General features: G+C 41.5%; 1 protein-coding gene across 3 annotated transcripts in view; it reads left to right on the top strand.

Moving 5' to 3' along the window:
• Window positions 1-19,151, top strand: part of acads (acyl-CoA dehydrogenase short chain) — a 134,403-nt gene that overhangs the window by 35,984 nt on the left and 79,268 nt on the right. For 2 of the 3 annotated variants that reach the window (XM_073065424.1, XM_073065423.1), the window contains exon 6: window positions 18,831-19,001. The exons of the other annotated variant lie outside the window; for it this stretch is intronic. In XM_073065424.1, the coding sequence (XP_072921525.1) occupies window positions 18,831-19,001 (171 nt within the window). The remainder of the gene's footprint in view (window positions 1-18,830; window positions 19,002-19,151) is intronic. 3 annotated transcript variants of the gene reach the window in all.

Raw genomic sequence — 19,151 nt, forward strand, 5'->3', positions numbered from 1 at the left:
AATTACAGGAGTGCATGACACTTGTGTTCTCTTGGATGTCCTGCTTGGCTGGATTCCATCCAAATGGAGCAATTCCTTCATTGCTGGATGTTGGAACTTGGAAACGGACCAATAATTCATTTATAATAAGAACTTTAAGTGAGAAATGATCCACTTTAACAACATGATGCATTAAGCACCTTTAATTAAGTAAAATGACCCAAACACTTTGTGGGATATTGTCAAACAGAATTAGATTATGAGCCACAAAAAGGAAATACTAAGGCAGACGATTGCTAGCTTGGTTGTAGGGAGAGCATCAAAGCAATTGGCAAGGCACTTAGGCTGAAAGCATTGGTATCATAATTGGACAAGTGTGGATATCACAGTGAAGATCAGAACAGGTGGACAGTAGGATTAGCTGGGTGGTAGTCAAGTAACTTTTAATACCATGTTAGTTTGGTATAGGATTGTTAATTTTAATTGCCTTCATTTTGATTATTCCTGTTGCATTTTTACAAATGAACCTTTCAGAGTCTTACAGTGTGATAAAAGCAGTAAACAATGCCAGTACAAAGGAAATTTTTCCAATTGATGCACAATATAATTTTCCCAGAGCCTTTTGTGCATGTTTGGGCACAATGGAGCATTGGCTTTGGTTACAATTTGAGCTGGTGATATGGAAAATAAATTGTAAAGAGAATACATAACTGCTAACTGGGTCGAGATTGTTTTTGCAAGTATTCAATGGCTGGATTTCCAATGAATAACTTCTGTCAGAGAAGACAAATCAAAATGTTCAATTAAGTGGTTTAGATTCCATTAAAGCTTGCAGGATCACAGGCAAAACTGTTTGCAGCCTGTCAGCTGCAATGGCATTCCAACTATGGAACCAGTCCAACGCTGTTATAAAAAGAGTTTTAAGTAAGAAATGATGCATCATTTAAGCACCTTTAATTAAACAAAACTTTACAAAGTACTTCATAGGAATGTTGTCAAACAAAATTTGAAACTGCACTACAAAATGAGATATTAGGATAGATGAACAAACTAGAAAATTTGAACCACTGTGCTTTGATATTTGCTCTTCGTGAATATCCTTTATTTTGCTTTCACAGTCAATCTCAAATTTAAATGGGCAAGTGGAAATTTATTTCTTACTCTGGAGAAATGCCATTAGTCCTGCCTTTGGCAAGATGGCACTTGTGAAAAATGTTGATGCTTTGCGGGCAACTTACAAAACTTCGAAATACTCTCACTGCAATCTGCAGCTTGTAATTTCCCTTTAAGTAATGTACTCTTGAACTGTATTAACGAATTAGAAATTTCATGATCTTTTGAAGGACTTGATGGACTTAACTCTCATGAATGCAGGTATGGCACCTTTAAGCAGATGAAAGTACATCACCATGGCTGTAAGAGGGAGAGGAGGGGAGGTCTTCAGGCCAAAATAAAATGCTGAGGTATGAAACTTCCTCTACCCAGTATCTTATCAGCAAGTGTACATTCACTAGAGAACATAACTGAAGATTTTTGGGCAAGGTTACTGTATCAGAGGGAAATGAAGGATTGCTGTGTTTGTATTTCATGGAGACATGGCTAACTCAAGACTTGCTGGATTTGACAATCAGACCTGATGGCTTCTCGATACACCAGATAGACCAGACTGCTGATTCGGAGAAGACAAAAGGTGGGGGTATGTGTTTCAGGATAAACTATTTGTGGTACTAGGATGCAGTGGTCTCGTCGCACTCTTGTTCATCTAACCTGGAAGGTGATGATTAAGTTCCGACTGTTCCACTTACCAAGAGGATTCTCCATGATCCTGATCGCAGTTTACATATGGCCAAAGGCCAGTGTTAAACAAATAATCAAGGTACTGAGTGCCATCACCAGCAAACAAGAAACGGTTTACTCTGACGTGGGCTTCCAACAGGTTTATTTGAAGAATTCTCTGCATCACGTACAAAATGCTGGAGGAACTCAGCCAGCCAGGTAGACCTAGGAAAAGAGTACAGTTGATATTTTGGGCTGAAACCCTTTGGCAGGACATTTAGACTGGTTTAACTGCCTTACAGGTCCTGCTGAAGGGTTTTGGCCCAAAACGTCGACTGTACTTTTTTCTAGATGCTACTTGGTCTGCTGTGTTCCTCCAGTATTTTGTGTGTTTGTTGCTTGGATTTCCAGCATCTGTAGATTTTCTCTTATTTGCGACTGAAGAATTTTCTGCTCAATTATCATCAACATATCACCTGCAGGGTCCAAACATACTTGAATGCTGCTGTACTACCATAAGGAATGCCTGCAGTTTGATCTCTAGAGCACATTTTGGGAAGTCTGATCATTTGGCTATCCTCTTTCTACCTGCATACAAACAGAGGCTAAAATGCAAGGTTTCAGAAATAAGGATATCAAAGAGGTGTTTGCGGGAGATAGACAAGCGGCTATGGGATTGCTTCGAGTTGGTGGACTGGGCTGTGTTTAAGAACTCATCAGAGGATCTGAATGAATACGCCATGGTTGTCATGGAGTTTAAAAACAACTGTAGACAAGTGTATCCTCACAAAATCATTCAGCATCTTCCCCAGAAACCCTGTGTAACCCTCTCACTGTGGCTCATAACCAGCCAGGCTTGTTAGCTAATTCTGGTTAACAGCTGTATGACTCAGCATTGCATGTGTAACAGTGGGATAGCCACCTACAATGGGCAATACATGTCTCAGGTTGGTGTGATTTGGGTTCCGTCAAACAGGAAAGTTGTAATGTTCTGTTGAGAGAATGGAAACTGTGGTGAATGCTATATAAATACTACCCACTGCAAAGTAGTCTTTCATGAGGAAATAACAGAACTTATACCAGCAGAAATACAAAGAGGAAGTACATTTACAGGTAAGTGTAACTTTAACAAACAGCTAATAGAAAACAGAAAAAGGGCCCATTACAGTTAAACCACTCTAAATGTGCACATATACATTGGAACAACACACACAAAATGCTGGTGGAACACAGCAGGCCAGGCAGCATCTATAAGGAGAAGCACTGTCAACGTTTCGGGCCGAGACCCTTTATCAGGACATATACATTGGAGCTCATTTCTTGAATAGTTGGGTGCTTCTCTTCTATTACTCACGGCGCTGAACCCACGTCACCGAACTTCCCTCGAAGTTCCCTTGAGAGTGGAGGGGGTCATTAAAGGAAGTTTGAGGAATTGATGTTCATGCCATCAGGTTGGAGGCTACCCAGATGGAATATATGGTGTTGTCTTCCATTCTTCCAGTGGCCACCAATTTTAATTCCACTTCTTATTCCCATTCCGATATGTCACCAAGCACTGAGCTCATCTGCCAGAAGAAGTGGGATCTCCCAGTGGCCTCCTCCAGCATAGTGATGAGGTCACACACAGGTTGGAGGAACAACACCATCTGGGTAGCATCTAACCTGATGGCATGAACATCAATTTCTTGAACTTCTGGTAATGTCACCCCCCTCCCCCTTCACCATTCCCTTCCCCTTTTCCCTTTCTCACCTTTTCTCGTTGCCTGGCCATCGTCTCCCTCTAGTGCTTCCCCCCCCCCCTTCCTGTCTTCCATGGCCTTCTGTCCTCTTCTGTTAGACACCCCTTCTCTAGCCCTGTTTCACCAATTTCCCAGCTCTTTACTTCATCCCTCCCCTTTCAGGTTTCACCTATCACCTTGTGTTTCTCTCTCTCTCCTCCCCCACTTTTTAAATCTACTCCTCAGCATTTTTCCTCTAGTCCTGCCAAAGGGTTTCAGCCCAAAACGTTGATTGTACTGTTTTCCATAGATGCTGCCTGGCCTGCTGAGTTTGTCCAGCATCTTGTGTGTGTTGCTTGATGGAATTCGCTTCTCACACAAGGATTAATTTGTGCCACTTCTCATTTATCTGATGAAACCCTGAAAGTCCATTCTTAATTTAATTCACTTTTTTTTAAAAAACCATAACTTCTCTATCTAAATTATGTGCTGCTTTGATTCCAGTAATTGGACATCAGGTTAGCTCAGGGAAGTTGTGAGATTTTAGCATAATTTTCCCACAGAGTGTTTGATTTATAGAGTGAAATACAAGTTAAAATGAGGGATTTATATCTGTGGAAGTAGAGCTGACTGGATATAATGGATGATACTGCGGCACTGCAGTTAGTGCAGTTGTTTCACAGCCCCATCTAGCCCTTTTTGATTTTGACCTCCAGAAAGGTGTGTGTGTATTTTGTACGTCCACCCTCTCACCTCCTAGACTCCTCTTACGTTCCACAGACACACTAGTTGTGAGATGAACTGGCTGCTGTAAATTATTCCTGGTTTAGGTGCTTGGTCAGAAAATCAGTGGGGTGCTAATGGTCTTGTGTGAGAAAATAGGTTACAGTGAATTAATTGGGATTGAACAGAGAGGCAGTTTAGACTCATTGGGCTCAGTGGCCCCCTTTCTCTGTCATAAAGGAAGTAGGAAATATGATATCCTGTGTAATTAGCCATGTTGGTGAACTATGAAGATGTATAGACCACCAGAGACCAAATCTGGTAACCCTTTGACCCACACTTATTTGCTGCATCGTGTTTACTTACTGTTAGAGCTAGAGAGCTTGTTACTCTCCGTCCTTGTCATAAGACTCTTTTAAATTGGTATTTGCTTTAGCAATCACTGGAGTCTTCTGTTATTTGAATCTAAAGTTAAGCCTCCTCTGCAATATTCTCCTTAATGAATTTTTCAGTATAATATATACAAATACCATAAATCACATAATATTCCACGAATAATAAAGCTGACCAGTTCTACCACATTCCTTTCTGAAAACCAAATTCAGTGTCTATTGGTTCTTTAGACATGCTTTTCATGTCTAAAAGCATGTTTTCCTTAATTTTAATCTGCTGTTGTTTCAAAAGGAAGCTTGTGATTCACTTTGTTCTGACATTCAAAGTTGCTTGCTTTGTTGTAAATGAGCATGGCTTTGATGTTAAGGTATAGTAGTTTGCTGACCTCGATGGTGATGGCAAAATGCTCTACCCACTCCCAAACTAAACAGGAGGAAGGGAGGGGGGCTCCAAGAATCGGAAGTTTAACAAAACAAGATGAAATGAGAAAGCAGTGGCACAGGATAATGAGAGAGGAAATGGGCAGGCAAAGTGTGACAGGTCACAGTTGAAAATGTAAAGCATGCAACAAATCCAAAGTTAAAGACCTGTTCTGTTTAATGGCCTTTATTTGAATGCATGCTGTGGTCACAATAAGATTGAAGAGTTGACAGTGCAGAAATCAACAAATGAATGTGATTTAATAGCTATTACAGAGATTTGGTTGCAACGTGACCAGGAGTGGGTGCTCAGTATTTCAGGTTATATGGTGTTCCAGAAGAGCAGGCCAAAAAGAAAAGGAGGCAAGGTAACATTGTTATCAAGGAAGGTATCAGAGTGTAAGTCATGATATGGAGGCAGTGGGTAGTAATGTAGAATCAGTTAGGGTTGTAATAGTGAGAGCAAGGAAGCACAGGTGGGACTAGTCTATAGCCCCAAAATGTGACCCCTAAATAGGAAAATATCTAGGGTGTATTTGAAGGCAGTTGTAATTGACATGAGAGATGTTATTCTACATATTAGTTTGATGAAATAAGCTGACAAGGGTATCAAAGGAGAATTTGTACAGTACATCAGCTACATGTGTAGCTTCTTAGGGCAGTATATTACAGATGACCGCTGAAGGGAGAGGCTATTTTAGATTGGGTCATGAGTGATGAGGAAGTATTAATAAGAGATCTTGTATTTAAAGATCCCCTGGGAGGTAGCTACCACAGTATGACGGGGCACAGGGTGAATGGTACTGAAGCAAAGCCATTGTCTTCATCTTAAATAAGGACAATTATCAGAGGATGAAAGCAGAGTAGTCTCAGTTAGACTAGGAAATTTGGTTAAGAGACAGATCAATAGATGAACTGTGGCAGGTATTCAAGTAGCTGATTGTAACACTCAGTAGGAATTTATTCCTGTTAGAAAGAAGGCACAATCTGTGGTTAACTAAGAAGGTCAAAGATAATGTTAAATTGAAAATTAGACCATGCAAGGTGGCAAGAGCAAGTGGTAGGCATTTGAAAAATTTAGGAACCTGAGGAGAAAGACTGTAAAGTTAATAAGGAGGGAGAAAAGCAGTTTTTGAGCGAAAACTGCTGTGAATGTCAAAACAAGCAATGGGAGCTTCTTTGGATGTATAAATAGGAGAAAGACTGCAGAAACAAGCATGGGACTGACAGAACAATGAGAATGGTAAAGGCATAACTGGAAGCAAAGGCATGGGCAATATTTTCAAACAATTTCTTGCATCAGTTTTCAGAATCAGAATCATAAATCATGATGGTAGCAAAAAGGAGATGTCATGGATGGTGAAGGTCGTTAATGATGCATTGCCTTTTGAAATGCCCTGGAGGGCGGGGAGGGTGGTAGCTGTGATACAGCCGGCCAAATCTTCAACCCTCTGCAGCCTTTTTCATTTGCAGTCTTTGCATTGACACCTCCATATCAAATGGTGATGCAGCCAGTCAGAATTCTCTCCACAGTATATCTGTAGGAATTTGCTAGCCTTTGGTAACATGCCAAATCTCCTGAAACTCTTGATGATCTATAGCCACTGGTGTGTCTTATCAATTGTGTCATTATGTTCAGCCTAAGATGGATCCTCTGAGATATTAACACCCAGGAAACTGAAGCTGCTCACCCTTTCTGCTGCTGACCCCTCAACGAGGACTGGTGGGTGTTCTCTCAACTTCCCCTTCCACAATTAATTCCTTGGTCTTGCTTACATTGAATGCAAGGTTGTTTTTACAATACCACTCAACCAGGCAATCTGTCTCATTCCTGTACACATCCTGATTGTCCTCTGAAATTCTGCTAACAACAGTAGTGTCATCGGTGACACCATGGAGGACGCTGCAAATATCCCCAGCTAACAAAAGGGCTGATTTCAGATAACGGAGGAGCTTGTAAAAGTCCTAGCCACATCATGTGTTAAAGATAAACAGATAACCAGGACCCAGTAATCTGCACCGAAGGGTTGGAGGTGGCAGCAGAGATAGTGGACTCACTGATTGAAAATTATAATAACTCTTAAGTTCCAGGAGGTTTCCAGAAGATTGTTCAAAAAAGGAGAAATACTGAAAGCAGGGAACAGTAGGCAAGTCATTTTTGTATTATTTCTGCTTTGATGAGATCCAGCATAGATCAGCCATGGTCATTTTGATTAATGGTGAATGAGGGATCTGGTAACCAACTCCTGCTTCAAGTTTCTTGTGCACTTTGTTTTATACTGGCCTAAAATGATTTTTCCTCCTCACAGAATTAGACAGTGCTACTGACAATCACAATGTTAACGTAATACTTAAATCTTATGAGTTGTCAGCATAGGCCATAGTATATGGTCCCCATGTCCTGTAGGTGTAGAACACAATTGTATATTGTAGTCATCTTCTGCAAACTTACTTTTTTGGGAGATATACACAACTACAGATTCTTGAAGGCAATAAGTAAACAGATGGATGGTCTTGACTGGAAACGTCATCTGTCCCTCTACAAGTGCTGTCTGGCCTGTAGAGTTCTATCAGCAGATTGCTTTTTATTCTACAGGAATATGGCATGTGTGCCAGTTGAGTTCACTGCAGCAATTGAATGGAATCTGGCAATGGTTTTTGATGTCAATGCTGCACATGGTGCATGATTGTGGCCAGACTACACAGGGGTTAGAAGTCACTTTGCAGTGTAAATCCTAAACCCCATTATGCTGGAGAGTGTAACATGTTTATTTATGGGCCATGATTTTGCCACTTCCAGGATAGATAGAAGTGAACAAATAGTTTATGGAACTACTAAGAGCATTTAATGGGTAATAAAACAATATGAATGTTGAAATGATATAGGACATGAGTTTAGTCAGCATTATAGGAAGATGATTTAATTTAACTTTAAGAAGAAAGGAAATTCACTTTAACAGATAAATGGGTAGGGTAGAGGATCTGTGTCTTCAAGAAAGAGACCAGCTTGATTCACTGTTCTTTTTTATTGTGTGCTTCTAGTGTCAATATATTCAAGATGCTGTAGCAGTCAGCCTTTAAGGTTTTATCTGTACTGTGATATCTTTTCTGATACCAAGCATTGGTCGATACCAGCTGTATTTGCATTGTTGTTAATGGTTTACATTAGTTTCACTTGGTTAAGTTAGCACAAAAGGCATGCAGAACAGTAGCAATTGGATTCACATCCACTGCATTTCAATACAAGCTTTGGAATTTTGGATCATGTGGGTGGAGAATGAACGTTAAAGGAGAGGGAGAAAATCTAAAGGAAAGCGTTGTGTTATCCAGTAATTGGGATTGAACATGGACTGGGAGAGTCAGGAATACTTCAAGTTCTGCTGCATCTAATGTACTTCTGAAAAATGATTTCTTTGAGAAATACAGTAGCGTGGTGATAGTTGACTGTGTTAGATACTGCATATTTGGAATTTCAATAAGGGGGCGGCATGGTAGTGTAGCCATTATCATAACACTATTACAATGCCAGTGACCTGGGTTCAATTTCCACCACTGTCTGTAAGGAGTTTGTATGTTCTCCTTGTGAACTGCTTGGGTTTCCTCCTGGTGTTCTGGTTTCCTTCCTTCAAAGATGTATGTTAGTAGGTTAATTGGTCTCATGGGTATAAGGGGTGGTGAAGCTCGTGCATTACTAAATAAAAATTTTTAAAGGTTGTGCATATTATTAATAGTAAAAATGAAAATATGTGGAGTTAAATTTGATTTTGTGTCATGATTTGTAAAACAGTGGAGATGTAGAGTTGGATCTGTGATTGAATATAACAAGTAGTTTTCCTCAGGGATCTGTACTGGGTACTTTCCTCATAGGGATAGGTAGCTTAAATGAAAAGATAGTGAGTTATACATCTTAGTGTGCAGATGTTGAGAAGGCTGAAAGTTATTGCATTGCATGGAAGGGTGCAGTATATTTCAGGGGATATGGATAGAGAAAATAGTTTCAACAGTGTGGGAATTCAGTGAGGAAAGTATGAAATCTGAGAAAGACTGATCAGAAAAAATTCTTAAGGTAAAAGACCAGAAGATGTGAAAGAGTAAAACTCTAGAAGCATCTCCACAGTACGAAAATGTTAATGGAATGTTGCCCATATTTCCAGAAGGCTAAAGTATAAGGAAAAGATTATCCTTTAGCTGCATAGAGCATTGTCAGATTGCATCTGTGGTGTTGTGTTTAGTTATGTCAATTCCCCCTCAAAAACAATATGTTCATCACAGATTCACCAGAAAAGTGCTCAAATTTCTCACAGTGCTGAGGATGCACTCCCGGGAATAAGAGCATTTGTACAAACAACACCAAAAGGTGTCATTGGAGCATGTTGTTTAAAGGGATGTGTTAGTGACAGAGCTGCTGTGCAGGCAACCTCACCCAAACCCTTGTCCTGCCCATACAATGCTCTGCTATGCTGGTAACTTAGTTGAGGTCTAAATTATATGTTGATGCCCCCACAGCAATGAAATTGCTGAAGGGTTTCAGTTGTATAGTTTCCTGTAGAGTGAGCAACCAAGACAATGTCCAGTCACTGTCTTTGAGGAGTAGTGCAGTCATTTGATGCTGAGATGCACTGACTGATGTGGTGAGTACAGGCCTTACTGGGGATTCTCTGCCACTCCTCTATATGTCAACAGACCACCCAAATCTTGCAGTGTGAAGCTGCTTTCTCCCCCCTCACTTTGTTGAGGACATAGCTTTCCCAAGCTTGGTTACTGTGAAATTGTCTACCACAGAAGTCAGTGGAACCAAAGTTACTGACTATGTTTAAGAAGGAAGTAGATAGATTTCTGGACATAAAACATGTTAATGGGAATGGAGGGAGAACAGCAGTTTGATATTGAGTTGGAGGATCAGCCAAGTGTATATTCACTGACAGAGCAGGTTGAAGAGCCAAGTGGTCTATTCATGTTTTCTGTTGTGTGGGAGTTATGTTGTGAGGAAATTGGGACCACAGTCTCTGCAATAGCTGCTCCAAATGATGACTAGCACACTGTTCTCTAAGACTTTTCTGCCCTGTGCATTGTGCATTGCCTCTTGTTGTTGATTTATGCACCATCTTATTCTGCAAGAGAGAATGTAATTTTTAAGTTACTGTCATACAATAAGTTTTGATCTTGTATTTATCTCATTGTATGTTCATTAGTAAACTGCAAGCTGAAGGTGTGAAGCTTGTAATAATAGGAAGTGTGTTAGGACATATGCCAGTGAGATCAGGACATATCAGGTTTAATATCATCGACATGTGTCATAAAAATTGTTTTGTGGCAGCAGTACATTGTAATGCATAATAGAATTATAAATTACAATAAGAAATGTATTTAAAAATTAAATTAAGTAATTAATGCAATAAGAGAACAAAAAATATTGGGATCGTATACATGGGTTCACTGTCCATTTAGAAATCTGATGGTGGAAGGGAAGAAGCTGTTGCTAAAACATTGAGTGTGTGTTTTCAGGCTCCTGTACCACCACCTTGATGGTAGCAATGAGAAAAGGGTATGTCCTGGGTGATGGGCTTCTTAATGATGATGCTGCCTTTTTGAGGCATCACATTTTAAAGGTGTCCTCAATGCTGGGGAGGGTAGTGCCCAAGATGGAACTGGTTGAGTTTGCAACTTTCTGTGGCTTTTTCTGTTCCTGTGCAGTGGCCCCTCTACGCTAGACTGTGATGCAACCAGTTAGAATGCTCCCCACAGAACATCTGTAGAAATTTTATAATCGTGGTGGCGTGTTGGGGAGGAAGCATTAAGAAGAGGGACGCCTCACGTCTTAATAAGCTGGTAAGGAAGGCGGGCTCTGTCGTGGGCAAAGTACTGAAGAGTTTAACATCGGTAGCTGAGCGAAGGGCGCTGAGTAGGCTACGGTCAATTATGGATAACTCTGAACATCCTCTACATAGCACCATCCAGAGACAGAGAAGCAGTTTCAGCGACAGGTTACTATCGATGCAATGCTCCTCAGACAGGATGAAGAGGTCAATACTCCCCAATGCCATTAGGCTTTACAATTCAACCGCCAGGACTTAAGAACTTTTTAAAAGCTATTATTAATGCTTTTTGAGATAGTGATTTAGATGCATATCATATTTTTTACTGAGTTAAGTATTGTATGTAATTAGTTTTGCTACAACAAGTGTATGGGACATTGGAAAAAAAGTTGAATTTCCCCATGGGGATGAATAAAGTATCTATCTATCTATCTATCTATCTATCTATCTATACCAAGTCTCCACAAACTCTTGATGAAGTGTAACCCTTGCCATGACTTCTTTGTAATGGCATCAATATGTTGGGCCCAGCATAGATCTGTTGACACCCAGGAACTAGAAACTGCTTTCCCTTTCTACTGCTGATTTCTTGATAAGGACTGGTGTGCTTCCCTATGAGTTCCCTTTCCTGAAGTCTACAATCGATTTCTTAGTTTTACTGACATTGAGTGCAAAGTTGTTGTTATGATACCACTCAACCAGCTGACCTATCTCACTTCTGTACTCTCCTTGTCACCACCTAAAGTTTTGCTAACAATAATAATTGTGTCATTGGCAAATTTCTGGCTGATGTTTGAGCTGTGCCTAGCCGCACATTCGTGGGTGTAAAGAGAGTAGAGCAGTGGGCTAAGTGTGCACCGGTATTGATTGCCAGCGATGTAGAGATATTATTTTAGATTGCACAGACTGTTGACTCCTGGTGAGGAAGTCAGGGATCCAGTTGCAGGTACCGAAGCCAAGGTTTTGGAGCTTGTTGATTAGTATTGAGGTCATGATGCTGTTAAACACTGAGCTGCAATGAACAGCAGCAGCCTATCGTAGGTATTGCTATTATCCAGGCAATCCAAGTCTAAGTGGAAGGAGCAGTTCACCCTGCTCTTCCTGGACACTGGTGTGATGGCCATCCTTCTGAAGCAGGTGAGGACCTCTGACTGCAGCAGTGAGAGATTAAAAATGTCCTTGAACACCGGTTGGTTGGCACAGGCTTTCAGTGCCCTACCAGGTATACCATCAAGGCCTGACACCTTGCAAGGGTTCACCCACTTGAAAGATGTTCTGATGTTGTCTTCTGAGACTGAGTTCACAGAGTCCCAGATCCTTTAGGAACTTACACAAGCGTAATTTTATTCTCCCTTTCAAAGCATACTGATGCACCATCAATAACTCTCTCTGAGACATGAAGTCGAGATATCGGCTTTTATTGACTGGAAGAAAGAACAAGCAGTAGTTGACCACCATACTACATCCTGGAGAATGAGGGCCGGGCTCAGGCCTCAATCGCCTTTATACCGGGGTCTGTGGGAGGAGACACAGGAGCAGTCAGCAGGGGGCGTGTCCAGACAGGTATATGTAGTTCACCACACATACATAAAAGGTGTTGAGCTCATTTGGGAGCAAAGTGTTACAGCTATTCATGATCAAACATGAGGAAATCTGCAGATGCTAGGTTTCACCTGGTAGGAAGTACTTACTTACTTAAACCCATCACCCCTACTGGGGCATAGGCCACCAACAGTAACTTGTGAGGGTCCTCTGTCTTGGGCCAGTCTTTCACATTGGCTGTAGGGGTAGCCCATCTTCGTAGTGTCTCCTTCTTCTCCCAGGGATGAGGCCTTTGGAGCTTCTGTTAGCATTTCTGTAGCTCTGGGTTTTTAGGGGATGGGGTTGCTAGTCCCTTGCCCAACCCTCCTCCTTTCACAGCTCAAGTCAAGTCACTTTTATTGTCATTTTGATCATAACTGCTGGTACAGTACATAGTAAAAACGAGACGATGTTTTTCAGGACCATGGTGTTACATGACACAGTACAAAAACTAGACTGAACTACGTAAAAAAACAACACGTAGAGAGAAAAAAAACTACACTAGACTACAGACCTACCCAGGACTGCATAAAGTGCACAAAACAGTGCAGGCATTACAATAAATAATAAACAGGACAATAGGGCAGTAAGGTGTCAGTCCAGGCTCTGGGTATTGAGGGGTCTGATGGCTTGGGGGAAGAAACTGTTACATAGTCCGGTCGTGAGAGCCCGAATGCTTCAGTGCCTTTTCCCAGATGGCAGGAGGGAGAAGAGTTTGTATGAGGGGTGCGTGGGGTCCTGCATAATGCTGTTTGCTTTGCAGATGCAGCGTGTAGTGTAAATGTCCGTGATGGCAGGAAGAGAGACCCCGATAATCTCAGCTGACCCTCACTATCCGCTGCAGGGTCTTGCGATCCGAGATGGTGCTATTTCCGAACCAGGCAGTGATGCAGCTGCTCAGGATGCTCTCAATACAACCCCTGTAGAATGTGATGAGGATGGGGATGGGAGATGGACTTTCCTCAGCCTTCGCAGAAAGTAGAGATGCTGCTGGGCTTTTTTTGCTATGGAGCTGATGTTGAGGGACCATATGAGATTCTCTGCCAAGTGAACACCAAGAAATTTGGTGCTCTTTAAGATCTCTGCCGAGGAGCCGTCGATGTTCAGCAGGGAGTGGTCGCTCCATGCCCTTCTGAAGTCAACAACCATCTCTTTTGTTTTGTTCACATTAAGAGACAGCTTGTTGGCTCTACACCAGTCCATTAGCCGCTGCACCTCTTCTCTGTGAGCTGACTCGTCGTTCTTGCTGATGACACCCACCACAGTCATGTCATCGGTGAACTTGATGATATGGTTTGAGCTGTGTGTTGCAGCACAGTCGTGGGTCAGCAGAGTGAACAGCAGTGGACTGAGCATGCAGCCCTGGGGAGCCCCCGTGCTCAGTGTGATGGTGTTGGAGATGCTGCTCCCGATCTGGACTGACTGAGGTGTCCCGGTCAGGAAGTTTAGGATCCAGTTGCAGAGGGAGGTGTTCAGGCCCAGTAGGCTCAGCTTTCCAATCAGTTTCTGAGGGATGATTGTGTTGAATGCTGAACTGAAGTCTATGAACAGCATCCGAACCTATATGTCTTTTTTGTCCAGGTGGGTTAGGGCCAGGTGGAGGGTGGTGGCAATGGCGTCGTCTGTTGAGCAGTTGGGACGGTATGCAAACTGCAGGGGGTCCAGTGAGGGGGGCAGCAGGGTCTTGATATGCCTCATGACGAGCCTTTCGTAACACCTCATGATGATGGATGTGTGTGCAACGGGACGGTAGTCTTAGGCAGGACACTGAAGTCTTCTTCGGCACGGGAATGATGGTGGCAGCCTTGAAGCACGTTGGAACGGTAGCGCTTCTCAGGGAGATGTTGAAGATGTCAGTGAGAACATCTGCTAGTGTTGTGGTTTTTCGTGCCTTACAAATGACCAAGAGACGCAGAAAATTCTTCAAGAAGGGTTAAACTTTAATTTGCAAATCAAAGCTGAGACAGTCATTGAGCTAGTCGCTGATTGCCCACCGATCCTCGGACACAGCAGCTTTTAAAGCAATCTCCTGGTCCAGTTGCTAAAGTTGCATATCACACGTACTATCTTGTCCCTATTGTTTCTACCCACTGACCCAACCATGTTCCAATCTACATCTCTTTAGCTGCCTCTCATTAACATACTATTGTCTTCTACATTCTTAAGATATATGCATAGCAAATAGCAAGCTCTTTCTGTAGCTACCTCTCATTAACACACCATTGTCATCTTAAGACTGCAGTCTCCTACCAAATTGGATACATGCATAGAAAATAATAAACTTAGAACTGAGCAATGTTCTAATCTACATTTCTTTAGCTCTTTAGCTACCTCTACATTCCTAAGATTTCATTCTACTAAATTGAGTACATGCATAGCAAATAAGGAGCAAGCTCAGAACTGACTTCATAGTTTTGGTAAATTTATACTTTTATACTCCAATGCTAGCTGGTCTGCACATCCTCTGAGCACTCTACCAGGGATGTTGTCTGGTCCAGCAGCCTTCCGTGGGTTGACCCTGCACAGGGTTCTTCTCACATCGGCCACGGTGAGACACAGCACCTGGTCATTTGTTAGGTGGTGATAGATTTCCTCGCTGGGCTTGGGACCATCCAAGGCGGAGTCCTTGTAGGAAGTTATGGCCTGCAAACCCTTCCAGAGCTGACGTGCATCCGATTCTGTTTCTAACTTCAACTGGAATTGTTTTATCTCTTTTAAAATAGACTTATGTTGGTCATACTTGATCTTCTTGTATAGTTCTGGATCACCGGTCTTGAATGCCACAGATCAAGTCCTCAGCAGACTATGAATCTCTTGGTTCATCTACAGCTTCTGGTTTCGGTATGTCTGTTATGTTCTCAAAGGCACATACTCTCATCCACACAGGTCTTGATGAAGTCAGTGACAACTGTGATGTATTCATTCAGGTTCAGTAATGAATCTCTGAATATTCTCCTGTCCATCGACTGGAAGCAGTCCTGTAAGTGCTGCTCTAGCTCCGTCGACCATACCTTGGTCCTCACCACTGGTGCTGCAGTTTTTAAGTTTCTGCCTTTACGCTGGGAGTAGAAGTACAGCCAGATGATCGGACTTTCCCAAGTGCATACATGGAATGGCATGGTAAGCATTCTTGGTTGTGGTCTAACAGTGGTCATGTGTTGGCACTTGTGGTTCCATAAGTGAAATGTTGGTGGTAGTTATTCAGAGATTGGTAGTTGGCCTAGTTGAAATTCCCAGCAATAATTGGGAAGGCATCAGAATACTTTGTTTCATTACTGCTGATCACGGTGCTCAGCTTCTCCTATGCCTGCCTGGCGCAAGCCAGAGGCGGAATATACACCGCCACCAGGATGACGGTGGAAAATTTTCTTGTCAGATAAAATGGATGATACTTGACCTCTGGATGTTCCAGGTCAGGTGTACAGGATTGAGACCAAATCTCCACGGTTGTGCACCACAATGAGTTAATCATGAAATATACTCCACCTCCTCGACCTTTTAAAGGAGGTGCCCTGTCTCTTTTGGAGGATGGTGAAACCTTTGGGCCACAATGGTGGACGTTAGCCATGGAAGAATATCAGAAATGAGGTGAGCTTCTTGATAGATAGAGAACATTGTAGATGAGTGATGAAGGTGAAGATGTGGTGTTTTGAGCAGTGTGTGATGTATTTGCTGTAACATGACATCTGATACTGTTGTGGTTTCTCGTGCCCCACAAATGACCAGGAGACGCAGAAGATTCTTCAAGAAGCATTAAACTTTAATTTGCAAATCAAAGCTGAGACAATCGTTGAGCTAGTCGCTGATTGCCCACCGATCCTTGGACATAGCATTTTTTATAGCAATCTCCTGGTTTAGTTGCATTAGCATATCCAATGCGGTCTACAGTTGCGTATCACAAGTACATCCGCCACTATTGTTTCTACCCATTGACTTAATCATGTTCTAATCTACATCTCTTAGCTACCTCTCATTAACACACCATTGTCTTCTACATTCTTAAGATTTCATTCTCCTACTAAATTGGGTACATGCATAGCAAATAGCAAACTCAGACTACATAATCTACATCTCTTAGCTACCTCTCATTAACACACCATTGTCTTCTACATTCTTAAGATTTCATTCTCTAGCAAATAGCAAGTTCAAAGCTGACTACATAGTTTTGGTTACACAGCAAACAATTTCAACTTTTAAACTCCAATAATACTTTTAACTTTGCACTGTTTGTGCATATGGAAGGTTATCAAACTTCTTTGCTGCCTGCATCCAAGTTCTTGGGGCTGATCTCCTGGCACTGACCTTTGAAATAACTTCCATGATTTGTTTCAGCTGTAGCTCACCTCCCATTTTGGAGAAGAAATCTGGCATAAGATAGCTGGAACTAACGCAATCCACTCATAAAATTGGAGCCCTGGTTATTCACTGAGGTATTCAGGCATGCTGGATGTTGAAATTAGGATAATGAGTCAGCAGCTTAATTGCACATTTGATTCCAGTGAATATTTCCCAGTCCTATTCAATTTAACAATGTTTCAAATCAAATTTGTGAAGTACTGTATGTGAAAATGAAAAATATATTTAGAGCAGAGAAGCGGGATTAAATTCAATAGTTTCATAACAGCCTGATGAACTAACTGGTTGGCAACCTTCTGCCTTATTGTTACTAATGTCTTTATGAGAATGTATTTATCCACCTTAAGGGGTCTGGTTTGAATTACAGGCAACCTCTGTGTTGTGGCTTTTTAGGTATCAGTAATTCATAAATCATAACCTAAACTTTTGAGGTATGAGAAAAATTCATTCTCACTCAATTTATGTGGGAAAAGTACAGAATTTAAAAACAAAGCTTATTTTATTCAAATTGTGTTTCTTGATGAATGTGCAGATGTTAAGGCTTTGAAGACTGAGCTAAGACCATTTTTTAAGGAGCAGAATCCCCCCATTAACATGGGGATCACCTGTAATCAGGAGCTGATAGATGCAGTCCTAATAGAAATGTAATGACCCAGTTTCAACCTAGCTGTTATTTGACTCAGAATAGCACATCACTGCATGGAGTTTACCATTCACTGGCTGTTGTAAAATTGTGCTTTAATCAACCTCTTGCATTTCAGCTAAGTGCTAATCTTTATGTCGAAATTGTCTTTCTCCTTGAAGTCTTTCCACCCTACTTAGTGCACTGATTTTCATCACTAATTTGTTCTGTCTGTAAATTCCTGATTGTGACTTATTATTTTTTAAAATCTTTGTTATTCTTCGGTTGTGTCCATAGTTCCCATTTATTCTTTTGTTTTCTTTTCATTATTGGCATTTTATCTCATCCACTGGACATAGGTTCATAGATTCAGCACGGAAGTAGGCTTTTGACCTAAGCAGCCCATGTCAACCAAGGTGAATTTCTGAGCCAGTTCCATTTGCCTGCGTTGGCCCATATCCCTTTAAACAATGTTTCAAATCAAATTTGTGAAGTATGTGAAAATGAAAAGTGGTGCCATATACCTGTCTAATTGTGGTTTGAATGGTGTAATTATACCTGTCTCTAACACATCCTCAGGCAGTCCTTATACCCAGCGCCAACTGTGTAAAACAAAAACCTGCCCCTCAGGGTCCCCTCTCCTTTATACTCTCCAGTTTTACACTCCCCTTTCTTGGGAAGAAGACTGATCTACCTAGTTTATGCCATTCACAATTTTATAAACCTCTAAAGTCACTTCACGACCTCCTTCATTCCAGAGAAAACAGGCCCAGTCTGTTCAGTCACTCCGCATAACCTAAGCCTTCTTTACTTAATCACATCATTACTATAATACGGTGACCAGAAATGTGCGCAATATTCCGGGTGTAATCTCACCAAATCTTGTACAGATGTTAACTGGCACCCAAGCTCTTGCACTCATTGTTCTGAATAATGAAGGCAAGTGCGCCATATGCCCTCTTCATCATCTTTTCTACTTTTGTCACCACTTCCAGGGAACTCTGTACTTGTGGCCCTGGGTCTCTGTTCTACAAGTCTCCCTGGGACCCTGCTATTCACTGTAGACTGACATTGTAGATCTATCTCTATCAATAACCATGCAGGTTGTTAAATGTAGTTCCAGTTATTGGCCTCTGCTTGAGGAATACACAGGCTCTGATCCTGCCTGTGACAAACTGATACGTAAACTCTATTTGCTCTCTCAGCTGAACTGGATATTGTGCAGTTTGTGTGGGTGGCTTTTCACACAAACTGAGCAATTACCAGTACAGTCAAGAGTGCAATTATATTAAAGATGTTTCATGGTGACAGAACTTGACAGAGGAAGTTATATGAGAGAATATGAACATTGTAAAATGGAAGTTGAAACCATTTTAAAAACAAACTCACATATTCAGCTTTTGTATGCCAATGTACCTAAAGTGTTTTGCTTGCAATACATTTACAGGGAATAAGTGCTTTCTTGGTTCCTATGCCTACACCAGGACTTTCCTTGGGAAAGAAAGAAGATAAATTGGGAATTAGAGCATCTTCCACTGCAAACCTAATTTTTGAAGACTGCAGACTTCCTCGGGACAGCATATTGGGTGAACCAGGACATGGATTCAAAATAGCCATGGTAGGAGCTAATACTGTTTGAATATCCGTATGCATATTGTTTATAATATGGAATACCACAGCATGACATTGTACTTGAGTATCCATTGTTTATAATATTGAATACCACATTCTGTACTTGCTTCAGAATTGTTCCTTACTTGTCAGTGCT

This window comes from Hemitrygon akajei, chromosome 14 (assembly GCF_048418815.1).
Source record: "Hemitrygon akajei chromosome 14, sHemAka1.3, whole genome shotgun sequence".
Classification (NCBI taxonomy): Eukaryota; Metazoa; Chordata; class Chondrichthyes; order Myliobatiformes; family Dasyatidae; genus Hemitrygon; species Hemitrygon akajei.